Raw genomic sequence first — 22,429 nt, 5'->3', positions numbered from 1 at the left:
ATGAATTTCTTCAGTGAGGAGAAAGAGGTATTATTATGGTACAACAGAATTGAGGTGTGTATGTTTCTCAGCAGCTAATGACTACAACCAGTTGCTTTCTGAAGCTCAATCTTTAGACTCGGCTTGCTAATCCAAACGTATACAATAGAATGATTTGAATAAAGTAAATATGAGGCATTTTTCTGAGGTCACTATTTAAATTAAGCTACTGCATAAGTGCCAAAGCAACCTAAGTTCCTTGACCACAGAAATGTAGCAGTTTCACAGACTCTGTCCTAGCTTTCCAGTTCTCCTCTTCAAGCTGGCTTGAAACTGGCATTTTTCTAAAGGTGTAAGCTCTACTAGAAGCTATACTAGAGTATAAAATTTTATTTTTAAAAATGCTTAAATATTGCCCCCCAAGAAGCTTTCATTCTACTTGGTGGTGGAGAATATATAAAACCTGTTCAAAGTCACAGACACCTTAAAGAATTGGTCTGCTTACTGAATGACCTACTCCCATGGCTGTTTCTGCTTCCAATTCTATGCATCTTACTCTCTGTGTATACTGTTGGAAAGTCTTTCTTGACATCTTGATTTTCTTATTTAAAAAGTACATGGTTCAGTACATTTTAAAATACCAATCTTGTGTTACAGTTTCACACATTAAAGAAACAAACATAAATACTCAGCTGCTCCATATGTCTGCAGCTAAATTATAAAAAGAGCGTGCAAGGGCAGAGTGTCCTTCAAGGTACTGTGGTTGAGAGATATACATCACAAACATGGACGAACAAGCCCATGTCTTGAGATGAGAACAGTCCTGACTCACTGTCACCAGTAACCAACCCTCCAAGGGCTGGTCTTTTCCTCTAAAAATGTTTCAGCTGTTAACCTCTGAAATCCTTCCTTCTGAAGTAAAATCACAGGAGTCCATTTTCAAGAGAGCTTACCTGGTAATTTGTGTTCTTGTACTGAAGTCAAGAGACCTCATTGAGCGCAGAACTTCAATGCACCCCAAGTACTGCAAGGGGAAAAAATGTAAATCGTGAGCCCTGAGAGCTGAGATAAAGAGACAACTCCTAACTACACAAGGGCATTTTGGGGAGCCATATATATTTCTTAAATCACATTTTAACTTTAAACTCTAGGGTGAGGCTTTGTTTTTGTTTCTATAAAAGCAATAACTCACAGCCACAAGAAAATATCGTGAGTGGTTAGATTGGCACTACACTGGATTTTTCTAAAATTAGTATTAGTATTTTCATCTTATTTGGATGTACACTTTTTAAAGCTTTTATGGAAGTATAACTTATATGCTGTGAAATCCAAGGATCTTAAATGTTTAATTCAATGATTGTTTAAACATACATTTGCCATGAAACTACCACCCAGACCTCAACATTGCATTTCTAGTCTTTTATGAGGCTTCTACAGGTTTACAATTTTTAGAGAAAGAATGAAAACATGATATGACCAACATTTTCATCAACATTAAATGTCATTATCTAATAAACATATTTTGGGTTCTATGAACTATAGATTACCCTCAAAGGTGATTTACTTTGGTTTATCAGAAGGCCCTCTTCTGCATGATCATAAATTTTTAGAAGCTCAGATTTATACATCTAAATGTATAGCTAAATTTTGATCAGTTTCACACATGAAAATGTACATGTGTAAGTATATGGACATAACTAAAGTTATGGATAAAGAACTAGATCCAATATTTATGTTCCAAAGCCCTTGGGGAGTTGTACAGATGTTTTAGATAAATGCCTTAGATTTAGCAGGAGGAGATTTCATGGTATGGTACAGAAAAAACTGCATTTGAATTATTTAGAAAATGTGAATTGGAGGCTGGCTTTGTCATATCTTCTTATAAAATTTTAAAAAATATCTGAGCCTGTCTGCACACCCATAAATGTGATTATTACTCCCACCATTGCACCAGTACCAATATCACTAGTCACTAAGATATGTGAAGACCACAACAAACTTTGCAGACTCAGGGGATTACCATACCTAACACCATTAGAGTTATATGACTACCACAACAAACATTATCATGGAATTACTTGAATACCTCAACCACTGTGGCTGCATTAAGAGAATACCACTACCAAGGCAGATATTTGAATAGCACCACCACCATCACAGTTATGTGAATTCCATGACCAATGTCATAGAGAAATATGAATTAGGCTACCATCAACATTGCAGAGTTATGTGATTACAACAACCAACATCACGAGTTCATGTGAATAATAGGACCAATGTCACAGAGTTATGTGAATACTACCAGCATCAAAGCCACAGAATTATCCAAATACCAGAGCCACCATTGCAGAGTTACGTGAAAACCATGACCTATGTCACAAAGTTATATGAATACCACAACTGACAACAGAGTTATCTGAATACCATGAACATCAATATCATAGAATTATGGGAATACCACCACCACCATGCTGCTCCAGAATTATGAGAATTATGAAAATACCACAAAAAAAAAACCAACGTGGCAGAGTTACACGAATACCACCACTATCATTGTGGAATTATGTAAATATGCCAATGCCATAGAGTTATTTGAGAACTATGAACAATTCAGAGTTATGTTAACACTATCATCACCATTACAGAGTTGTGTAAATACCTGCCCCACCACGGATGTATACAGTCAGCCCTACATGTGTGCAGGTCCCACATTCACAGATTCAACAAACTGTGGATTGAAAATAGAAAGAAAAACAATAAAAGCAATGCAAATAAACAATATAGTAACAACTATTTACATAGCATTTATATTAGGTATCATAAATAATCTAGAGAGGATTCAAAGTATAAAGGAGGCTATGCACAGGCTACATGTAAATACTATAACATATTATATAAGGGATCTGAGCATCTATGGATTTTGGTATCCTACAGGGTCCTGAAACCACTCCATGGATGCTAGGGGATGAGAATATTTATATAAATAACATGACTAGAGTCACATAATTATGCAAACACTCCATCCATTATCACAGAGTTAAGTGAAAACTATGACCAATGTTGCAGAGTTATATAAATACCACCACCATTGTTGCAGTTATGATTTGCAACCTCATCCAACATTACATGTTTATAAGAATACCACCAGCAGTAACACCGCAGTTACGTGCATATAATCCCCACCACTATCATAAAATTAGGTGAATACCACTACCACTGATGTTGCAGCATGATGTGAATGCCACATTCAACATGACAGAGCTATGCGAATAGGCAACCAATGATACAGTTATGGGAATATCACCCACACTACCATCACAGGATTATGGGAATAGCACAACCAAGTTGCAGGGCTATTTGAATACCATGACTAACATGACAGTTATATGAATATCATGACCACCAGAGTAGAGTACCACCTGCATCAACTTCACATAATATATGAATAACATGACTGACATCTCAGAGTTAGATGAGTATTGCCTCCTCTGTCATTGCAGAGTCATGTCAATGTCACCACTAATAACCTCACAGATTTATTAGAATGACACAGCCAATTTTGCAGAGTTATCCATATACGACCATGACCGATACCACAGAATACTGTGAATACCACCATGACCAACACCACAGAGCTACATGAATACCACCAATGAAAATGATGCAAAATTATGTGAATCCCATAACCTGCAATGGAGTTATATTGACACCATGTTCACTGTCAGAGATATTATAAATACCACAACCGCCAATGCTGCAAAATTGCATGACTATCATGGCAAATGTCATGGGTTCATGTGAATACCACTGCCACCAATAGAGAATTATGTATATACCATCATCAGCAATGTCACAGTGACATGTGAATATCACCAGCAGCACCAATGCATAATTATGTTAACACCATGATCATCTCAGAGTTGCATGCACATCATTGTGAACTGCACAATGCACGTCAACCCTACTACTACCAACATTGCAGAGTCACGCAAATACCAGGACCACTTTCAAAAGATTGTGTGAACACCATGAGTAATGTCATTGAGTTATATGACCACCAGCAACAACACTGTAGTGTCACATGAACAGCAATGACAATGTCACAGATTTACCTGAATACAACCGCCACTCTTGCACTTAGAGTAACACAACCACCACCATCATCACAGAACCATGTGAAGACAATGACCAGTATCACAGTTATGTGAACAGCACCATAAATATTGCAGAAATATGTAAATACTACCAACACCAACGTCACAGTGTTAGGCAAGTACCACAATTAATTTCACAATTATGTGACTATCAGCAGCAGAACCATAGCACAGTTATGTGTGTACCACCATCAATGTTGCAAAATTACATGATACTGTGGTGAAGGTTGCAATATGGGACTATTAGGACAAATTTCACAGTTATGTGAATCCCACCATCAACTCCAATATTGCAGTCATGTAAATACCACAACCATGAGTGCAGAATTACATAAACATCACCAACAACAATGTCACCATGTTATGAGACTAACACTACCACAGTGTTGCACAATCATGTCAATGCCACAGCAAATGTTGCAGAGTTATGTGAACACCATGACAAACTTTGCAGTCTGTGACCAACATCATTGTGTTATGTGAATACAACCAACATCACAGAGTGACGTGGATACACCTCCACCACTATCACAGAGTTACGTGAATACAACCACCACCACCACCACCACCACCACAGAGTTTATGGATACTGTGGCTATTGCCACAGAGTTGTGTGGATACCACAACCAAAGCTGCAGAAATATGTGAATACCACCAACACCAACACCACAACATCAACAGACATAAAAACCACAACTGGCATCACAGTTATGTGAATACCATAAAAAATGATGCAAAACCGTCAATATCAACACTCAGAGTTATATGAATACCATGACCTCCCATGTCACAGTTATGTTAGTACCATAAACAATGATGCAAAACTATGTCAATACCAACACTCAGAGTTATATGAATACCATGACTTCCATGTCACAGTTATGTGAATACCGTGAGCAGTATCACTGAATTATGTAAATACCACCACAAACATCACAGAATTATGTGAATACCTCCATCAACGTCACAAAGTGAAATGAATACCATCAACAACATGGCAGAATTATGTGGATACCATGACAATACTGCAGTTATATAAGTGCCACCGACACCGTAACAGAGAGATGTTTGTACCACATCCACCAGCACAGAATCATGGGAATGCCACTGTCACCACTAATCACATCAATAACAATAAGCATTGCAGAGTTATGTAAATATGACCATAATCAGCATCACAGATTTTTGGGATAATGCCCTGCTCCTCTGTCATAAGGTCATGTTAGGATCACAACTGAGGTTGCAGATTTATGTAAATATCACAATGTAGATATTGAAAAGTGATGTGGTTACCACCCACTAACACATAGTCAGAGAATTATGTAAAGACCACCACTTCTTTTACAGAGTTATGTATAGCCTGGGCCTAATTTCTTGGAGTTATATTACCACCAGCACCACCTTTGCAGTGAATGTGAATACTAGCACCAATGTCACAGACCTGAATTGCCCTCTCAAGGGTGTGCAGCAATTTGTCCTCTCAGCACCCGTGCATAAGCAAGCACAGTGGTCTCTGTCCTTCCCAGACTGCAGTGTCAATCTTTTGAATCTTTGCCAAGGATAAGCAAAAGTAACTCATTCTGTTTTAGTTTGCATTTCCCTCAAATCTAATAAGGTGATTTTTCTCACATGCTTGTTAGCCATTTGCATTTCTTTTTCTGTTATTTGATTGTTCATATCTTTCTGCCCAGTTTTCAATTCAGTTATTTATGTTTTTCTTTTAGATTAATTGATGTTAACTTCTTATTCAATCATTTTTCTTTTGGTGGCATCTACATTTTATCTGACAAAAATTACTGCTTTCAGTTGTTAGAGGTATTTCGGGAAAAAAGAAAATTATGACTGTAGGTAATTACTATAATCATAGACGTTGGTTGTTTTCTAGATGGCTTCTGAGAGTCTTGTTTTGCTTAAGAAGGTCTTCCTGACCTTAAGTTCTTACTAATATTCTTTTCACCTTTATTTTAATAATATTTATCATTTATGCATTCGTTTGTTTATTTAATGTTTTTCATTTAGCTTTTCAATTCATTTGAAATGCATTGGTCTACATAGGATACGGGAAGAGTTATGATATTTAGCTGCCAGATGGACTGTCACTCATGTTCATACCACTTATATAATAAGTCATCCATTTCTTCCTGAACTAAGGTACCAACTTGGCAGTATATTAAATTCCTATTTCTGTGTAGATGTTTACCTGAATTCTATTCTGTTTGTCAACTGCTGTCCCCTGTATGTATTTTTTCTTAAGAGATTTAAAATCATTTTGTGAAGTTTCCTTACTCCTCAAAAATGATTTAGATTCTTATTGAAATGTCATATTATAGCCTATACTTTTCTTCTACAGTGTATTCCAAAGCACTTTTTTTTTCAAGCATTGGTCACCACTGGGAGTGAGAGTTTAATTTTTTTCCATTCCATCTCTACCTACTCTTTTTTTTTTTTTTTTTTTTTTGCTAACAGAGACAAAAATCTATTGACTTAGGGTAAAAAGAGAAAACTCAAGCAGTGGGCTCCCAAGATGTACAAAACTAGATTATGAAAGCTGAACAATGGAGCCCAGAAAATCTCCTAGTGCCAAAACGACTGAAACACAAATGGAAATGTAAAGTGTTAGAGTTTAGATCCATCTGCCTCATAGGAATTCCAGAAAAAGAAAATTTTAAAAAGAAGAAAAGAAATATTAAAATATCAGAAAACAGAATGTTTAGAGACAGGGGTGGTCACATTTTCATGGTTCCCAGGAGAAATGTGAAGAAAGATGCACTCATAGAACACAGTAGCCTCATTTCAGGACACACAGATAAAGAGAGAAACATTCTAAAAGTTTTCCAGGAGTAGGAAAAAAAAAAGACAGGTTACTTAAAAAGGTAGGAGGCGTGGAATAATGTTAGTGTTCTATTTCAGCACCAAATACATGAAGACAAATAACATAATCAAAAGTCTGAAGAATAGAAATATTGAGCCAAGAATCTTATATGCACCCAAACTAGCATCCCAGTAGGAGGGCAAGGCGAGGACTCAGAAAGTTAACCACCCACAGACACTCTGAAGGAATTATTCCAGAAAAACAATGAATACAAAGAAGAGGAGGATGTGGGCTGCAAGTAACAATGACGATAAAAGAATCAGTAAAAGTTGCAGATACACCTTATGCCTTAATAATTATTGATGCGTAACTTTAAATATGTATTTTTTACAATGATCAGAAACTAGTATCTCAGGAGATCTAAATATGGTAGGTGAGGGAATGACGGCAAGGATAGGTAGGAGAAGAAAAGGTAAAGCATGCCAAGGGCTGTTCAGTTTTGCAGAGGCAGATCCAGAACTGATTAGTTCTAGGTAGCAGTAAAAAATTATGTTTATATATGTGTGTAAAAATTTATATACCACTGTAAAAATAAGAATAGAATAAGAGATCTTCAAACTACTACAAAACAAAAGAAAAAATAGCCCAGCCAGTAAAAAGAAGGGATACAAATAGAATATGCACAGATGAAAGGCAAAGATAAAATATAAACGTCAGCAATAGTTCCCAATACCTCAGTAATCACAATAACCATAAATGCATCAAACCTGTCAATTAAAAGTCAAAGCCCTTATTTAACGTATGGGTTAAATAAAGTGATGAAAAAAAGACAAAGGAAATACTAAATACATAAAACATTCTATATCAGACAAATGCTAGCAAAAGAAAACGGGTTTAATGTGGGGAAATACCTTGTTTACAATAGCAAGAAAGAAAAAACATAAAATGAATTTAATGAGAAATGTACAAAATCAAATAGAAGAAAACTTTAATGAAAGATGAATAAATAAAAGAAAACACGCTTATGTGGAAAGACATGCCATGCTTCCTGGATTGGAAGATTCAATTGGAAACATGCCAATTCTTCCCCAGATTAATCTACAATTTAACTATGATAACAATTAAGTTCCAACAGCACTTTTCCCCCAGAACTTGGGAAAATAATTCTAAAGTATATGTAATGAAAGATGATCCTTAAGAACACAAAGAAATTTCTGAAGAAGATAAAAAGGAACTTGTGAAAATAATGTGGGAACAGGTAAGTCATATAAGGAATTAGAAGACAGTCTAGGAGAAAGAGCACACAGGTCCAGGGGAACCATTGAAAAAAAGATAAGCCATAAGGCGATGCTGTGATTAGCTAGTACATTAAGAAGAGAATCCATGGAGCAGCCCAGCCTAGCCCAGCGCCACTGTGCAAGGTTGTGTAAGGCGTGTGTTACTGTGGTGCAGAATGGGACATTCTCCCCGCATGTCCAGCATACCCCATACACAAATATAAAGGCTAAAATGGTTAAAGAGCCAAACCTAAGAAACAAGATATAAAAGCGTTATAAGAAACTAGAGAATAATATTTTTATAACAAGACCCAAAACTCAAAGGCCATAAGTGAACTCATGAAAATCAATAGTTTTTGTAAAACAAAACAAATGACATAGGTAGCATGAAAAGGCAAGTAAAAGATTGAGAAAAATGCAATAAATTGAACAAAAACTTTAATATCCAGGGTACTCAAAGAGTTTCTGTGAGTCATTAAGTCAGTCCATCAACTCCATAGAAAAAAATAGGCAAAGGGTACAAAAAGGAAATTCACAGAAGAAAGGCAATTGGCCAATATACATCTGTAAAGACTAGTAATCTGAGAAATTAAAATTAACACTGAAAAAGATACAATTTTTCACCCAGCAGAATGGTCAAATTTGGTGAGAACACAGGAAAATGTGCCTTCTCACATATTCTTCGAGCAAATGTACTTTGATGAGGCCTTCTTGGAAGACTATTTGGAAGTATCTATGGATATACAAGAGATGCACTTGCCCTTTGACCCACTAACTTTATTTGTAGAACTCTATTCATGTGTACATGCATAAAACTGTAAAGATATTTGTTACTTTCTTTCCTATACAGAGTGAGATTTTAGAATCTGGGCCACAATTCCGAGAGACACAATCTGGAATGCCATAACCCCAAATGCTGAAATCCCAGAAAGATAAAAATCCCAAAGATACAATTTTGGAAAAAAATTAATTACTTAAAATAAAATAAACATAACATTTATTAAAAACTAAAAATTATTTAAAATAAATTTATTTACATTTTAAAAGAGGATTTAGTTGAGAAACATAAAAACACCACTGAACACTTCATAGGCCACTAGGCCTATTGCCTATAAACTAGGCAATAATAACATACATATTTTTTGCAAGCATAAACACTTAGGTATGCTAACAGTTACATGGGTGTAAGTTATGGGCCTACAAATCATATTCATATTCTTGAAGCTTATATAACTGCTGTCATCTGAACTATTGTGATGGACAATCTAAGACTTTTAATGAGATCAATCAAAAACTGTGATGGGTCACTACCACATATGCAGTCACCCAAAGAACCGAGATCAAGAAATTCTTTCACCAGTGCAAATGCACAAAAAGAAGGAAGTTTCAATTTTTTTTTTTTTTCTTGAGATGGAGTTTCACTCTTGTTGCCCTGGCTGGAGTGCAATGGTGCGATCTCAGCTCACCACAACCTCCGCCTCCCGGGTTCAAGCGATTCTCCTGCCTAAAGCTCCCCAGTAGCTGGGATTACAGGTAATGCGCCACCATGCCCAGCTAATTTTGTATTTTTAGTAGAGATGGGGTTTCTCCATGTTGGTCAGGCTGGTCTCGAACTCCCAATCTCAGGGGATCTGCCCACCTTGGCCTCCCAAAGTGCTGGGATTACAAATGTAAGCCACTGCGCCGCCTGGAAGTTTCAATGTTTTTAAGCACACACACAATGCTTACACACAAAGTCAATGTTGTGATACGGCACTTGTGTAGAGTCAAATTTGCATGAAAATGCATAAAACGAATTCGAACTCTCTAAAAGTCTTTACACAATTTATACTTCCAGTATTGGAAATGATGCAAAGATGAAATGCATAGCATGGTGAATTATAAACAAATAATGCTAACAATTTAAAGTAGTGGGGGAAAAGATTTTAAATACTTTATAAACCTAGAAAGAAAATTTGATATGAAGAAGTATATTATAAGGATAAATTATAGCAATTGCACAGAGTTAGTCCATAAGAGCTGGCCAACTTTCACTATCATTAACTATATTTGGAAGTCTTGCATCATGATAAACTACTGCTTTTTTCTTTTAGGTCATGGCTCTCCTTGGAGAATAAATTCACATTCATTTTCTCCATGGTGATGCTCTTGAAATTCTTCCATAATTCTATATACTCCAACACAAGAATTCCCTATTAAATTTTTTCATCTTCTGAGCCATGCTTCTATGTTGTTTTGGACACCTGGAAATCCATTTCACATGCACTCATATACAGACCACACATTTGGTGAAAATAATACCAGTGATAAACAGCCACACCATTGCATAAAAGTCCTCTTGTCCTATCATGCACATAATTACTTCTGAAGCAGTCAGTAACTTTGCAACCCTCTTCAGGCAAATGAAGCTTTAATTCACTAAAAGCTCCTGGAATGTCACTAGTTGGCAGGAATGCCAATGCAGAAAAATGATGCCTTTTTAAAATTTTCATCATTGCCATATCATGTGGCCAATCCACTCATCTGAATTGTCTACCAAATGCATTGGGCTGAATTGAAAAGAACAACCTTTATTAGTAATAACTTGAAATTCACTTTTAGAAGGCTTGACAACACCTATTTCCAAATCTACCATTATGGCTTAGGGATTTAATTAAATGTTGGGGATTTTAGACCAAATGCAACAATTTTTAAAACGATGCACACTTAGATTCTCCAAAAGACACCAGTACTTCCTCCACATTCTATTAGTTAAAGCAAGTCACGAGGTTAGCCAGATTCATGGGGAGGGGGGCCACCTAAGGGTATGAACCTGAGAAGACTTGGCTCACTGAGTCAACCTTTGGAGACAAGTGGGCAGAGAGGAGACTTGGAGGGAGCAGGTACTGCTAGGGTGGGGAGTCAGGCAGGGGAGTAGGAATTGTGGGAAGGAGGACTTTTACCTCTAAATCTTCTGTTACCAAGGGATGGGCTTGCTTCCCGATCAGCATAGAAACCAATACTATGGCACCAGCTTTTGTGAAAAGAAAGGCTTTATGGCAAGTCAACTGGCAAGGAGACAGGAGGCAAGGCTCAAATCTGACTCTCCAAACTGGGAGTGGTCATGCTTTTATGGCATTGCTAACTAGTCCCAGGTGATGCCAATGAAGCCGATCTGCCAGGTGGGTGATGTTACCAATTAGGAGTTTGAAGCTTTTCCCCATTGCACATGCCTGGGCTACGTGATACAATTTTGGCTCTGCACCGTCGCTAACAACTTAAGCAATGGTTAATCAGCTTCAGCTGGTTCTGTGGTTACACTTCTGTTTTGTTTAAACACGTTGTAACAAGAATATGTTTACTAATTACTTGCACAACTTCAAATAGTAAAAAAATTAAAAATATTTCCCACCAAAAAAGACCATGCTTAATAAAATTAGACCTCCATAGTGTGATCAGAATTGCTCACAAAGCAACCAATGGATATCTGGTGACTACAATTTGAAGCCATCTGGAACCTCCCTCCTCAATGATCCTCTTGAGGGTCATCTCATTCTGATGAAGGATGGAAGAGGGAAGGGGAGGCAGTGAGACCAGCCAGCTTTCTTCCTCTGACAAGTCTCAGGTGGGCTTGTCCATGTTCATCATTTAAATTCTTCCTCCTGGCTTCAGGAATTGGTCAGGGATGGGTGTGTGATCCCAGCCAAGCCAGTGTGTCAAGATCTGGGGGTGTCGCTAGAACTGCCTGGAGCACCGACTGCTTTTTGTTTTTGACAAAGTCAAACCCAGCTTCAGAGAGCTACACATCATTCCATCCCCCTGTTTCTCAGCCACCAAACTTTCCTGACTAGAGGAGGTTAGAAGAATTCATGGATCATTAACCCTGGTGACTTCTACCTTCAGTGACTATTAGAGCCATCTTCTGAAGTCCATTTGGAATTATGGTGTGCCCAGACCTGTTGTTTCCAAGCAGGGCCCATAAATGGGAATGTTATCCATGCTAGATCTGATGGAAAATCTATTATAATATGAACATTTTATTGTTATTATGCTGACTAATTTGCCTTTTAGGCATCTGGTACTGGGCAAAAAGGGGTCTCTTAAATGACTTTAAAATATTTAAGCAATCATTCAATTGTAGCTAATAATAATAGAAGCATTTGTTTCCTAATTACATATAAAAACTCCTGCATTGCCAACAAACATATGAAAAAAAAAAGCTCATTGTCACTGGTCATCAGAGAAATGCAAATCAAAACCACAATGAAATACCATCTCATGCCAGTTAGAGTGGTGATCATTTAAAAGTCTGGAAACAACAGATGCTGGCAAGAGTGTGGAGAAATAGGAACACTTTTACACTGTTGGTGGGAGTGTAAATTAATTCAACCATTGTGGAAGAGTGTGGCGATTCCTCAAGGCTCTAGAACCAGAAATACAATTTGACCTAGCAATCCCATTACTAGGTATATACCCAAAGAATTATGAATCATTCTACTATAAAGACACATTAACACATATGTTTATTGCAGCAATATTTACAATAGCAAAGACTTGGAACCAACACAAATGCCCATCAATGATACACTGGATAAAGAAAATGTGGCATATGTACACCATGGAATACCATGCAGCCATAAAAAAGAATGAGCTTATGTCCTTTACATGGACATGGATGAAGCTGGAAACCACCATCCTCAGCAAACTAACACAGGAACAAACCAAACACCACATGTTCTCACTCATAAGTGGGAGTTGAACAATGAGAACACATAGACATAGGGAGGGGAACATCACACACCGGGGCCTTCAGCGGGTGAGGGGAAGGGGAGCGAGAGCATTAGGATAAATACCTGATGCATGTGGGGCTTAAAACCTAGATGACAGGTAGATAGGTGCAGCAAACCACCATGGCACATGTCTACTTATGTAACAAAACCTGCACATTCAGCACATGTATCGCAGAACTTAAATTAAAATAAATAAGAAATCTGAAAAAAGGACAAAAATGTCTCCCGCATCACTCAATTAAACGTGCATCTGCACCTGTTAGGATGTTCTGGTAGGGAGGAACTAAATCTTGCATTGTATTCAAAGACCTTAGAATTTACTAGTCATGCCCGAAAAAGTCATCATGTGGGGCAGCAAAAGAAATACACAGAAGCCAGAATTAGAGATTAACTGCTGGGATTCAAGAAAGGGTACCATGGAACAACACACATGGGAGCTGTGGGTCTGCAGCAGTGGGTCTCCAAGTGCTCAAGCCAGCAGCATCAACATCAAACAGAGCTTGTTAGGAACACAAATCCCAAACCTCCTGCAAGCTTTCCAGGAAATTCTGATGTCCAGTCAAGTGTGAGATCTATCTGTATGAGACATCTAAATTTCTGAGCTTGCTTTGTCTTGTCAGTGTTGTGTTCAGGCCAGATAAGTTCAAATCTTGGTTCTTTAATTGTTTAATATTAGTTTTTTTTTTCAATTAAGTCTCCTTGAACCTCATTTTTCTTAAATAAGAATAGTAATGACGGTATCTGCTTTCTGGATTTATTGTAAGTCTAAGGATCTCACACAGCTCCTGGCACACCATATTGTCAGAGGCGTTTGAACCAGAGCAACTCCATCTTGAATAGAAGCTGGGTAAAATGAGGCTGAGACCTAAAGGGCTGTGTTCCCAGAAGGTTAAGGCATTCTTAGTCACAAGATGAGATAGGAAGTCAGCACAAGATACAAGTCATAAAGACCTTGCTAATAAAACAGGTTGCAGTAAAGAAGACCCACCAAAACCAAGATGGTGATGAGAGTGACCTCTGGTTGTCCTCACTGCTACACTCCCACCAGCGCCATGACAGTTTACAAAGGCCAGACAATGTCAGGAGCTTACTTTACATGGTCTTAAAAGGGAAGGAACCCTCAGTTCCAGGAATTGCCCACCCGCTTCCCAGAAAACTCATGAATTATCTACCCCTTGTTTAGCAAATGATCAAAAAATAACCATAAAAATGGGCAACCAGTAGCTCTTGGGGCTGCTCTGCCTATGTAATAGCCATTCTTTTATTCCTTTACTTTCTTAATAAACTTGCTTTCATTTTACTCTATGGATTGCTTCATATTATTTCTTGTGCAAGATCCAAGAACCCTTTCTTGGGGTCTGGATCGGGACCACTTTCAGGCAACATCTTTCCTGTGAACCATGGAAGGGACTATACTAAAGAGACCCCTGACCCAAAGGAAAATCATCTGCACACAACACCAATTGTCTGACTTTGGGTAAACAGAGTGCCTATACCCAGGTAAAGGATGAGATAGGGTTAGAGACCCAACTTAGAGGAGCTAGAGACTCTCCTAAGACAAAGTGGGTTAAAGGCCCCGCTTAATAAAAGGCAAGGATGAGTGACTGAACTTGGGTTCAAGGCCCAACTTAGGAAGGTTAGAGTCCTTCCTAACATTTAGTGGGTTAGAGGCCCCATTCAGTAAAGTCTCTCTCTGCTAAGAATGGATTTGGCACCACAGGATATTAACTGCTATTCTCTTCCAATTAATCTGCCTTGCTACTCTTTGCTAATGGCTTGGGTGATGGGATTAAGCATGTACAAGATCATGGGACATGGGGAGCTTTTTTTTTCCCCAAAAGGGGAAACTTGAGAACTGATGGAACTGCTGGAAAAGACCCCTTCACTATGGACAAGTTGCCTCCTGAACGCTTGATTCAGCATTTCTGAGATGGGTGAGTCTTTCTCTGGTCTCCCTGGGGTCCTCACTTTCCCCACTCTGGATGCAGGCAATGTTTTTCTCCCTTCCCTTTTTTTCTTTCTGTGCAAACCAGCTGAATGAATGATAAAAATCACCATTTATCTCTTCTATAAAGTTTTGATTTATTGGAAAAAGGATTTGTGAGGTTAGTCTTAAGCTGTCGTGAATCTGTTGTAGTTTGTGCTATGAAAGAGGGGTACCTTAGTATAGAACATGGCTTAGGACCCTATCAGCCTGCTGTTCAAGATGACCCAAGAAACTGATCAGTTATGTCCTTGGGAGCTTGACCTTGTAACCATGTGGTGGTACTTTCTCTTAGTCTCTGCCACCCAGGGAACAGGAATTTTGGAATTCATGTCATAGTTAGCCCTAAAAATTGTCTTAGGCAGTTAAAAGCCTTACAGGCTCAAAATTGACTGCTTTAGGCTCCTTCTGGAAAAAGCAATGGAGACTGCCCAGTGCTGTAGCTCAATAGCTAAAGGCTTTCTTTTCAAAATGGTGGCCTGGGTTCAGGGTTCAATTTCTGGCTTAAGAAATGAGTCCTTTCTAGTTGGATATCTGTGTGACCTTTGTCATTTTTTAATTCTTTTCCCCTCCATGATGAACAACTTCTGGTTCTTTTCCCCTCCATGATGAACAACTTCTGGTTCTTTTCCCCTCCATGATGAACAACTTCTGGCTTCCCTTCTTGAATTTTTCCTTTCTCTAAGCACCTGGGAGGTTACCTTTGGTACAGTTCAAAAACCAGAAATATTGGCAGTTTGGCATGGCTAAAGTCTGGTAATAAGAGATTTAAAAGAATTTTTTTGAAACAGTACTACAGTTAAGTCAGTTTAATTAAAAGTGGATATTCAAGCTCTAACAGCCTGGGGTTCCTTGAGAAAAACAGGAGGTGCCCCACAGACCCTGTTTTGGAAAAAAACCTCTGTTTTCCTCATGAAACCCCAGGAATTAAAAGTGGATAGATCCTTCTCAAAATCTGAGGCTCTGTTCTGTTTTGCATTGTGTTATCTGACGTGTTTGACTTTGGGAGGTGTCAGAAATTACTTTCCATTATGAAAGGGCTTTGGTATGCAATAACTAGGTAGGAAATATACTTTGGGGGATAGCTAATGGCAGTCATGGGGGGATACTTGCCTCTTCACATGTTTGTATCAGAGAAGTATGTTCTTGGTCACCTAGAAGGTATGGCAATGTCCCCACTCCACCCCCACATTGAGAAATAAAACTCCCACAGGAGATGGGCTGAGTACCTCTTTTTGGAATATAGGACCTAGTATAAAAATGGGACCCTTAATTTTTGAGATCTGTTTTGCCTTCCCGCTGTGCCTGCTTATTAGGCTGTAGAAATTGCAAGCTTTCCTGGCCCTGTTCCTCCAAGGGCTCCACCCTGAAACAAGTAATCCAATTAAGAAACTGGTAAATGAAAAATCATACAACTACTGGATCTTCTTCTGTCTGTCAGTGTATTTATATGTGTTGTGTGTGTGATGTCTACATATGAAAGGAATTTGATTAATTGGTTTAAAAATAATAAGAGCTTAAATAAAATATTTTATCAGATAAGAAAAAAATATAATGCCTTTTGGTTCATGTGACCTTAGTAAGCTTTGAGAAATAAAGGCAGTTTTAAAGATTATTAGTAAAATTAAAATGTCTTCAAAATTTAGACATTTGGTCTAAATGACTCAGGTCAGATATTAGGTTTGCTTAATGCTTTTAAAGTCATAAACTGCTACTTTGACTTTTAAAAATTGTTCAGAACAAAAGTCAGCAGAAACTTCTGCAGACTTAAACGTCCCTGTTTGACAGCTTTGAAGAGAGTAGTGGTTCTCCCAGCATGGAGTTTGAGATCTGAGAATGGACAGACTACCTCCTCAAGTGGGTCCCTGACCCATGAGTAGCCTAACTGGGAGAAATCTCCCAGTAGGGGCCAACTGACACCTCATACAGCTGGCTGCCCCTCTGAGACTAAGCTTCCAGAGGAAGGATCAGGCAGCAACATTTGCCGTTCTGCAATATTTGCTGTTCTGCAGCCTTCCCTGGTGATACTCATGCAAACAAGGTCTGGAGTGGACCTCCAGCAAATTCCAACATACCTGCAGCTGAGGGTCCTGACTGTTAGAAGGAAAACTAACAAACAGAAAGGACATCCACTCCAAAACCCCATCTGTACATCACCATCATCAAAGAAAGACCAAAGGTAGATAAAAACCACAAAGATGGGGAGAAAACAGAGCAGAAAAGCTGAAAATTATAAAAATCAGAGCACCTCTTCTCCTCCAAAGGAACGCAGCTCCTCACCAGCAATGGAACAAAGCTGGATGGAGAATGACTTTGACAAGTTGAGAGAAGAAGGCTTCGGACAATCGGTAATAACAAACTTCTCTGAGCTAAAGGATGATGTTCGAACCCATTGCAAAGAAGCTAAAAACCTTGAAAAAACATTAGATGAATGGCTAACTAGAATAAACAGTGTAGAGAAGACCTTAAATGACCTGATGGAGCTGAAAACCATGGCACGAGAACTACATGATGCATGCACAAGCCTCAGTAGCTGATTTGATCAAGTGAAAGAAAGGGTATCAGTGACTGAAGATTAAAGTAATGAAATGAAGTGAGAAGAGAAGTTTAGAGAAAAAAGAGTAAGTAAAAATAAATGAACAAAGCCTCCAAGAAATACAGGACTATGTGAAAAGACCAAATCCACGTCTGATTGGTGTACCTGAAAGTAATGGGGAGAATGGAACCAAGTTGGAAAACACTCTGCAGGATATTATCCAGGAGAACTTCCCCAACCTAGCAAGGCAGGCCAACATTCAAACTCAGGAAATACAGAGAACACCACAAAGATACTCCTCGAGAAGAGCAACTCAAAGACACGTAATTGTCAGATTCACCAAAGTTGAAATGAAGGAAAAAACGTTAAGGGCAGCCAGAGAGAGAAAGGTCAGGTTACCCACAAAGGGAAGCCCATCAGACTAACAGTGGCTCTCTCAGCAGAAACTCTACAAGCCAGAAGAGAGCCAATATTCGACATTCCCAAAGAAAAGAATTTTCAACCCAGAATTTCATATTCTGCCAAACTAAGCTTCATAAGTGAAGGAGAAACAAAATCTTTTACAGACAAACAAATACTGAGAGATTTTGTCACCACCAGACCTGCCTTAGAAGAACTCCTGAAGGAAGCACTAAACACGGAAAGGAACAACCGGTACCAGTCACTGCAAAAACATGCCAAATTGTAAAGACCACCGACGCTAGGAAGAAACTGCATCAACTAAAAAGCAAAATAACCAGCTACCATCATAATGACAGTATCAGACTCACACATAACAATATTAACCTTGGTTGGAGGGTTGGTGGTAGCGGCTTGGGGAGGTGCTCGCTCTGTCGGTCTCGCTCTCTCGCACGCTTCCCCCGGCTCCCTTCGTTCCCCCCCCCCCCCCCCCCCCCCCCCCCCCCCGTCGCCTGCGTGCCGGAGTGTGTGCGAGGGAGGGGGAGGGCGTCGGGGGAGGCGTTCCGGTCCCCGAGAGACCCGCGGAGGGAGGCGGAGGCTGTGAGGGACTCCAGGAAGCCATGGACGTCGAGAGGCTCCAGGAGGCGCTGAAAGATTTTGAGAAGAGGGGGAAAAAGGAAGTTTGTCCTGTCCTGGATCAGTTTCTTTGTCATGTAGCCAAGACTGGAGAAACAATGATTCAGTGGTCCCAATTTAAAGGCTATTTTATTTTCAAACTGGAGAAAGTGATGGATGATTTCAGAACTTCAGCTCCTGAGCCAAGAGGTCCTCCCAACCCTAATGTCGAATATATTCCCTTTGATGAAATGAAGGAAAGAATACTGAAAATTGTCACTGGATTTAATGGTATCCCTTTTACTATTCAGCGACTATGTGAATTGTTAACGGATCCAAGGAGAAACTATACAGGAACAGACAAATTTCTCAGAGGAGTAGAAAAGAATGTGATGGTTGTTAGCTGTGTTTATCCTTCTTCAGAGTCTAATATAAATGGGCCTGGGACACCTAGGCCACTTAATCAACCAAAGGTTTCTTTGTCAGCCCCCATGACAACAAATGGGTTGCCTGAGAGCACAGACAGCAAAGAGACAAATTTGCAGCAAAATGAAGAGAAAAATCACAGAGTATTTTATGACATCAAGAGAAATGATCCCAGAAAGAAAAAATCAAGAAAAAGAATCTGATGATGCCTTAACTGTGAATGAAGAGACTTCTGAGGAAAATAATCAAATGGAGGAATCTGATGTGTCTCAAGCTGAGAAAGATTTACTACATTCTGAAGGTGGTGAAAACGAACGCCCTGTAAGTAGTGGTTCTTCTGACTGCCGTGAAACAGAAGAATTAGTAGGATCCAATTCCAGTAAAACTGGAGAGATTCTTTCAGAATCATCCATGGAAAATGATGATGAAGCCACAGAAGTCACCGATGAACCAATGGAACAAGACTTAACTATTTAGAAACATTTAGATGCAGTATTTTACATACAGTTTTGGTTTTAACACTGTATAAAACTTTTATGTAATAAAGTGGACCTTTAGTTTTACAAGAGAAGCAGGTTGTAAAATAAAGTACTTTATGGATAATTCCTGAAAGAGTTGTACATGTAAGAACTGTGAATATCAGCTCCTCTGGGTCCTGCTTACCTTACCGCTGACTTTTCTTTCTTTCTTTTTTTCTTTCTTTTTTTTGGTCTGGGCAAATCAGTGGTTTGTGTATAGATTTTTTTTTTTTTAATTTAGGATTAAAGTTTTTAAACTGGAAGGTAATTATAATTTTGAAAAGTTTTTTGAGATTATCACTTTTAGTTATACATATGCAAGAAGCTTTTTGTCTTGTCTCTTTCTGATAGCTCTAGCAGTTTTCATATTTTGGTCATAGTTTCAACATTTTAACATGTGAATTATAGGGTTTCATGCTGGTTTCCAGATTTTATTGTTTGGCTACGTACTATGGAACTTTAAGTCATATATACATACATATATATATATTATTCTAAGGGGGGAAATGTTATATTTTTCTGTTTCTATAAGAGATGAATACAGTGGATACTTTTTCTATTGGTAATGATTGAGTTCACCTCTTTCAGAAGACATTTTCTTTCTCTTCTGAGTAATTGAAATAAAATCTGGCCCTTGTGAAACCCTGGAAATCTTAAGTCTGTTGAAATACCAGGTTAAACACATTCCAAGAGATCTGTTCAAACTCAAATTCTTTTGTATACTTCTGAGGTGCCTGAGAAAAAGACTTCATTATTTATGAGAAAATATGCTTTATCTTGGAAATTGTGTTCAAATGTTAGCTTACTATTTTGTAGAATGAATGTTTATGAAGCTGATATGAGACCATCTCAGAAGAACCAAGCAGGTTCCTTGACCTTTTGCTTGCTTTTCTGAACATTGTGAATATTACACGTGTCTTTCTAAATTATTCTAGAGTATGCAAATGTCAATGGTATGAAACACCACTGTACTGGAAGAATTAATATATTACTTTAGTATGTACCTGAGCTAAATGACTGAAGCTTTAGGGGTGCATGGAAACCACCATAATTTGTATGACATTTTGGAGTGAATTAAATATTTTTGAACATGCTTCTTCGACAGCCAGTGTTATATTTTTCAGATCAACACAAAGCACAATGATTACTCTAAATTCAATATTTTCAAATTTACATATTTAAAGTCATGCAAACTGCAACTTCCCTGTCAAAATTACTGGCTGCCAAATTTACACCTGTTTCTTCAATTGTACCTTTTGATATTTAGAGTTTTTAAATTTCTGTAAAGTAGATTTTGTAGAATGTAATGTGTTCACTGCCTTTGTGAAGCGGTATATAATTGTATAATTTCTGTGTGTAAACTGAATGCTTGGGCTTTCAATACAGTATTCATATAAAGCAATAAATATTAATGTTATAAAAAAAAAACAACAATATTAACCTTAAATGTAAATGGACTAAATGCCCCAGTTAAAAGACACAGACTGGCAAATTGGATAAAGAGTCAAGACCTATCAGTGTGCTGTATTTAGGAGACCCATTTCATGTGCAGGGACATACATAGACTCAAAATAAAGGGATGGAGGAAGATCTACCAAGCTAATGGAAAACGAAAAAAGCAGGGGTTGCAATCCTAGTCTCTGACAAAACACACTTTAAACCAACAAAGATCAAAAGAGATAAAGAAGGCCATTACATAATAGTAAAGGGATCAATTCAACAAGAAAAGCTAACTATCCTAAATATATATGCACCCAATACAGGAGCACCCAGATTCATAAAGCAAGTCCTTAGAGACTTACAAAGAGACTTAGACTCTCACACAATAATAATGGGAGACTTTAGCACCCCACTGTCAACATTAGACAGATCAATGAGACAGAAAGTTAACAAGGATATCCAGGAATTGAACTCAGCTCTGCACCAAGCGGACCTAACAGACATCTACAGAACTCTCCACCCCAAATCAACAGAATATACATTCTTCTCGGTACCACATCACACTTATTCCAAAATTGACCACATACTTGGAAGTAAAGCACTCCTCAGCAAATGTAAAAGAACAGAAATTATAACAAACTCTCTCTCTCTCAGACCACAGTGCAATCAAACTAGAACTCAGGACTAGGAAACTCATTCAAAACTGCTCAACTATATGGAAACTGAGCAACCTGCTCCTGAATGACTACTGGGTAAATAACAAAATGAAAGCAGAAATAAAAATGTTCTTTGAAATCAATGAGAACAAAGACACAACATACCAGAATCTCTGGCATACATTTAAGGCAGTATGTAAGGGAAATTTATAGCACTAAATGCCCACAAGAGAAAGCAGGAAAGATCTAAAATTGACACCCTAACATCACAATTAAAATAATTAGAGAAGCAAGAGCAAACACATTCAAAAGCTAGCAGAAGGCAAGAAATAACTAAGATCAGAGCAGGACTGAAGGAGATAGAGACACAAAAGGCCCTTCAAAAAAATCAATGAATTCAGGAGCTGGTTTTTTGAAAGGATCAACAACATTGATAGACTAGCAAGACCAATAAAGAAGAAAAGAGAGAAGAATCAAATAGATGCAATAAAAAATGATAAAGGGGATATCACCACTGACCCCACAGAAATAAAAGCTACCATCAGAGACTACTATAATCACCTCTATGCAACTAAAATAAAAAATCTAGAAGAAATGGACAAATTCCTGAACACATAATGCCCTCCCAAGACTAAACCAGGAAGAAGTTGAATCCCTGAATAGATCAATATCAGGATCTGAAATTGAGGCAATAACTAATAGCCTACCAACCAAAAAAAGTCCAGGACCAGATGGATTCACAGCTGAATTCTACCAGAGATACAAAGAGGACCTGGTACCATTCCTTCTGAAACTATTCCAATCAAATGGAAAACGAGAGAATTCTCCCTAACATCATCCTGATACCAAAGCCTGGCAGAGACA

The 22,429-nt window shown here is 38.2% G+C and overlaps 1 protein-coding gene and 1 pseudogene across 1 annotated transcript in view; one reads left to right on the top strand and one right to left on the bottom strand.

Moving 5' to 3' along the window:
• The window catches only part of LOC105498803 (SHC adaptor protein 3), a 167,086-nt gene that overhangs the window by 97,904 nt on the left and 46,753 nt on the right, over positions 1-22,429 (bottom strand). Inside the window, exon 2 of the mRNA XM_011771150.2 lies at positions 933-1,003. Coding sequence (XP_011769452.1) covers positions 933-1,003 — 71 coding nt within the window. The remainder of the gene's footprint in view (positions 1-932; positions 1,004-22,429) is intronic.
• LOC139358088 (serine/threonine-protein phosphatase 4 regulatory subunit 2 pseudogene) lies at positions 18,461-20,885 on the top strand (annotated as a pseudogene).

The sequence above is a fragment of the Macaca nemestrina genome, chromosome 14 (genome assembly GCF_043159975.1).
Source record: "Macaca nemestrina isolate mMacNem1 chromosome 14, mMacNem.hap1, whole genome shotgun sequence".
Taxonomy (NCBI): domain Eukaryota; kingdom Metazoa; phylum Chordata; class Mammalia; order Primates; family Cercopithecidae; genus Macaca; species Macaca nemestrina.
This window is presented reverse-complemented; position numbering and strand designations above follow the sequence as displayed.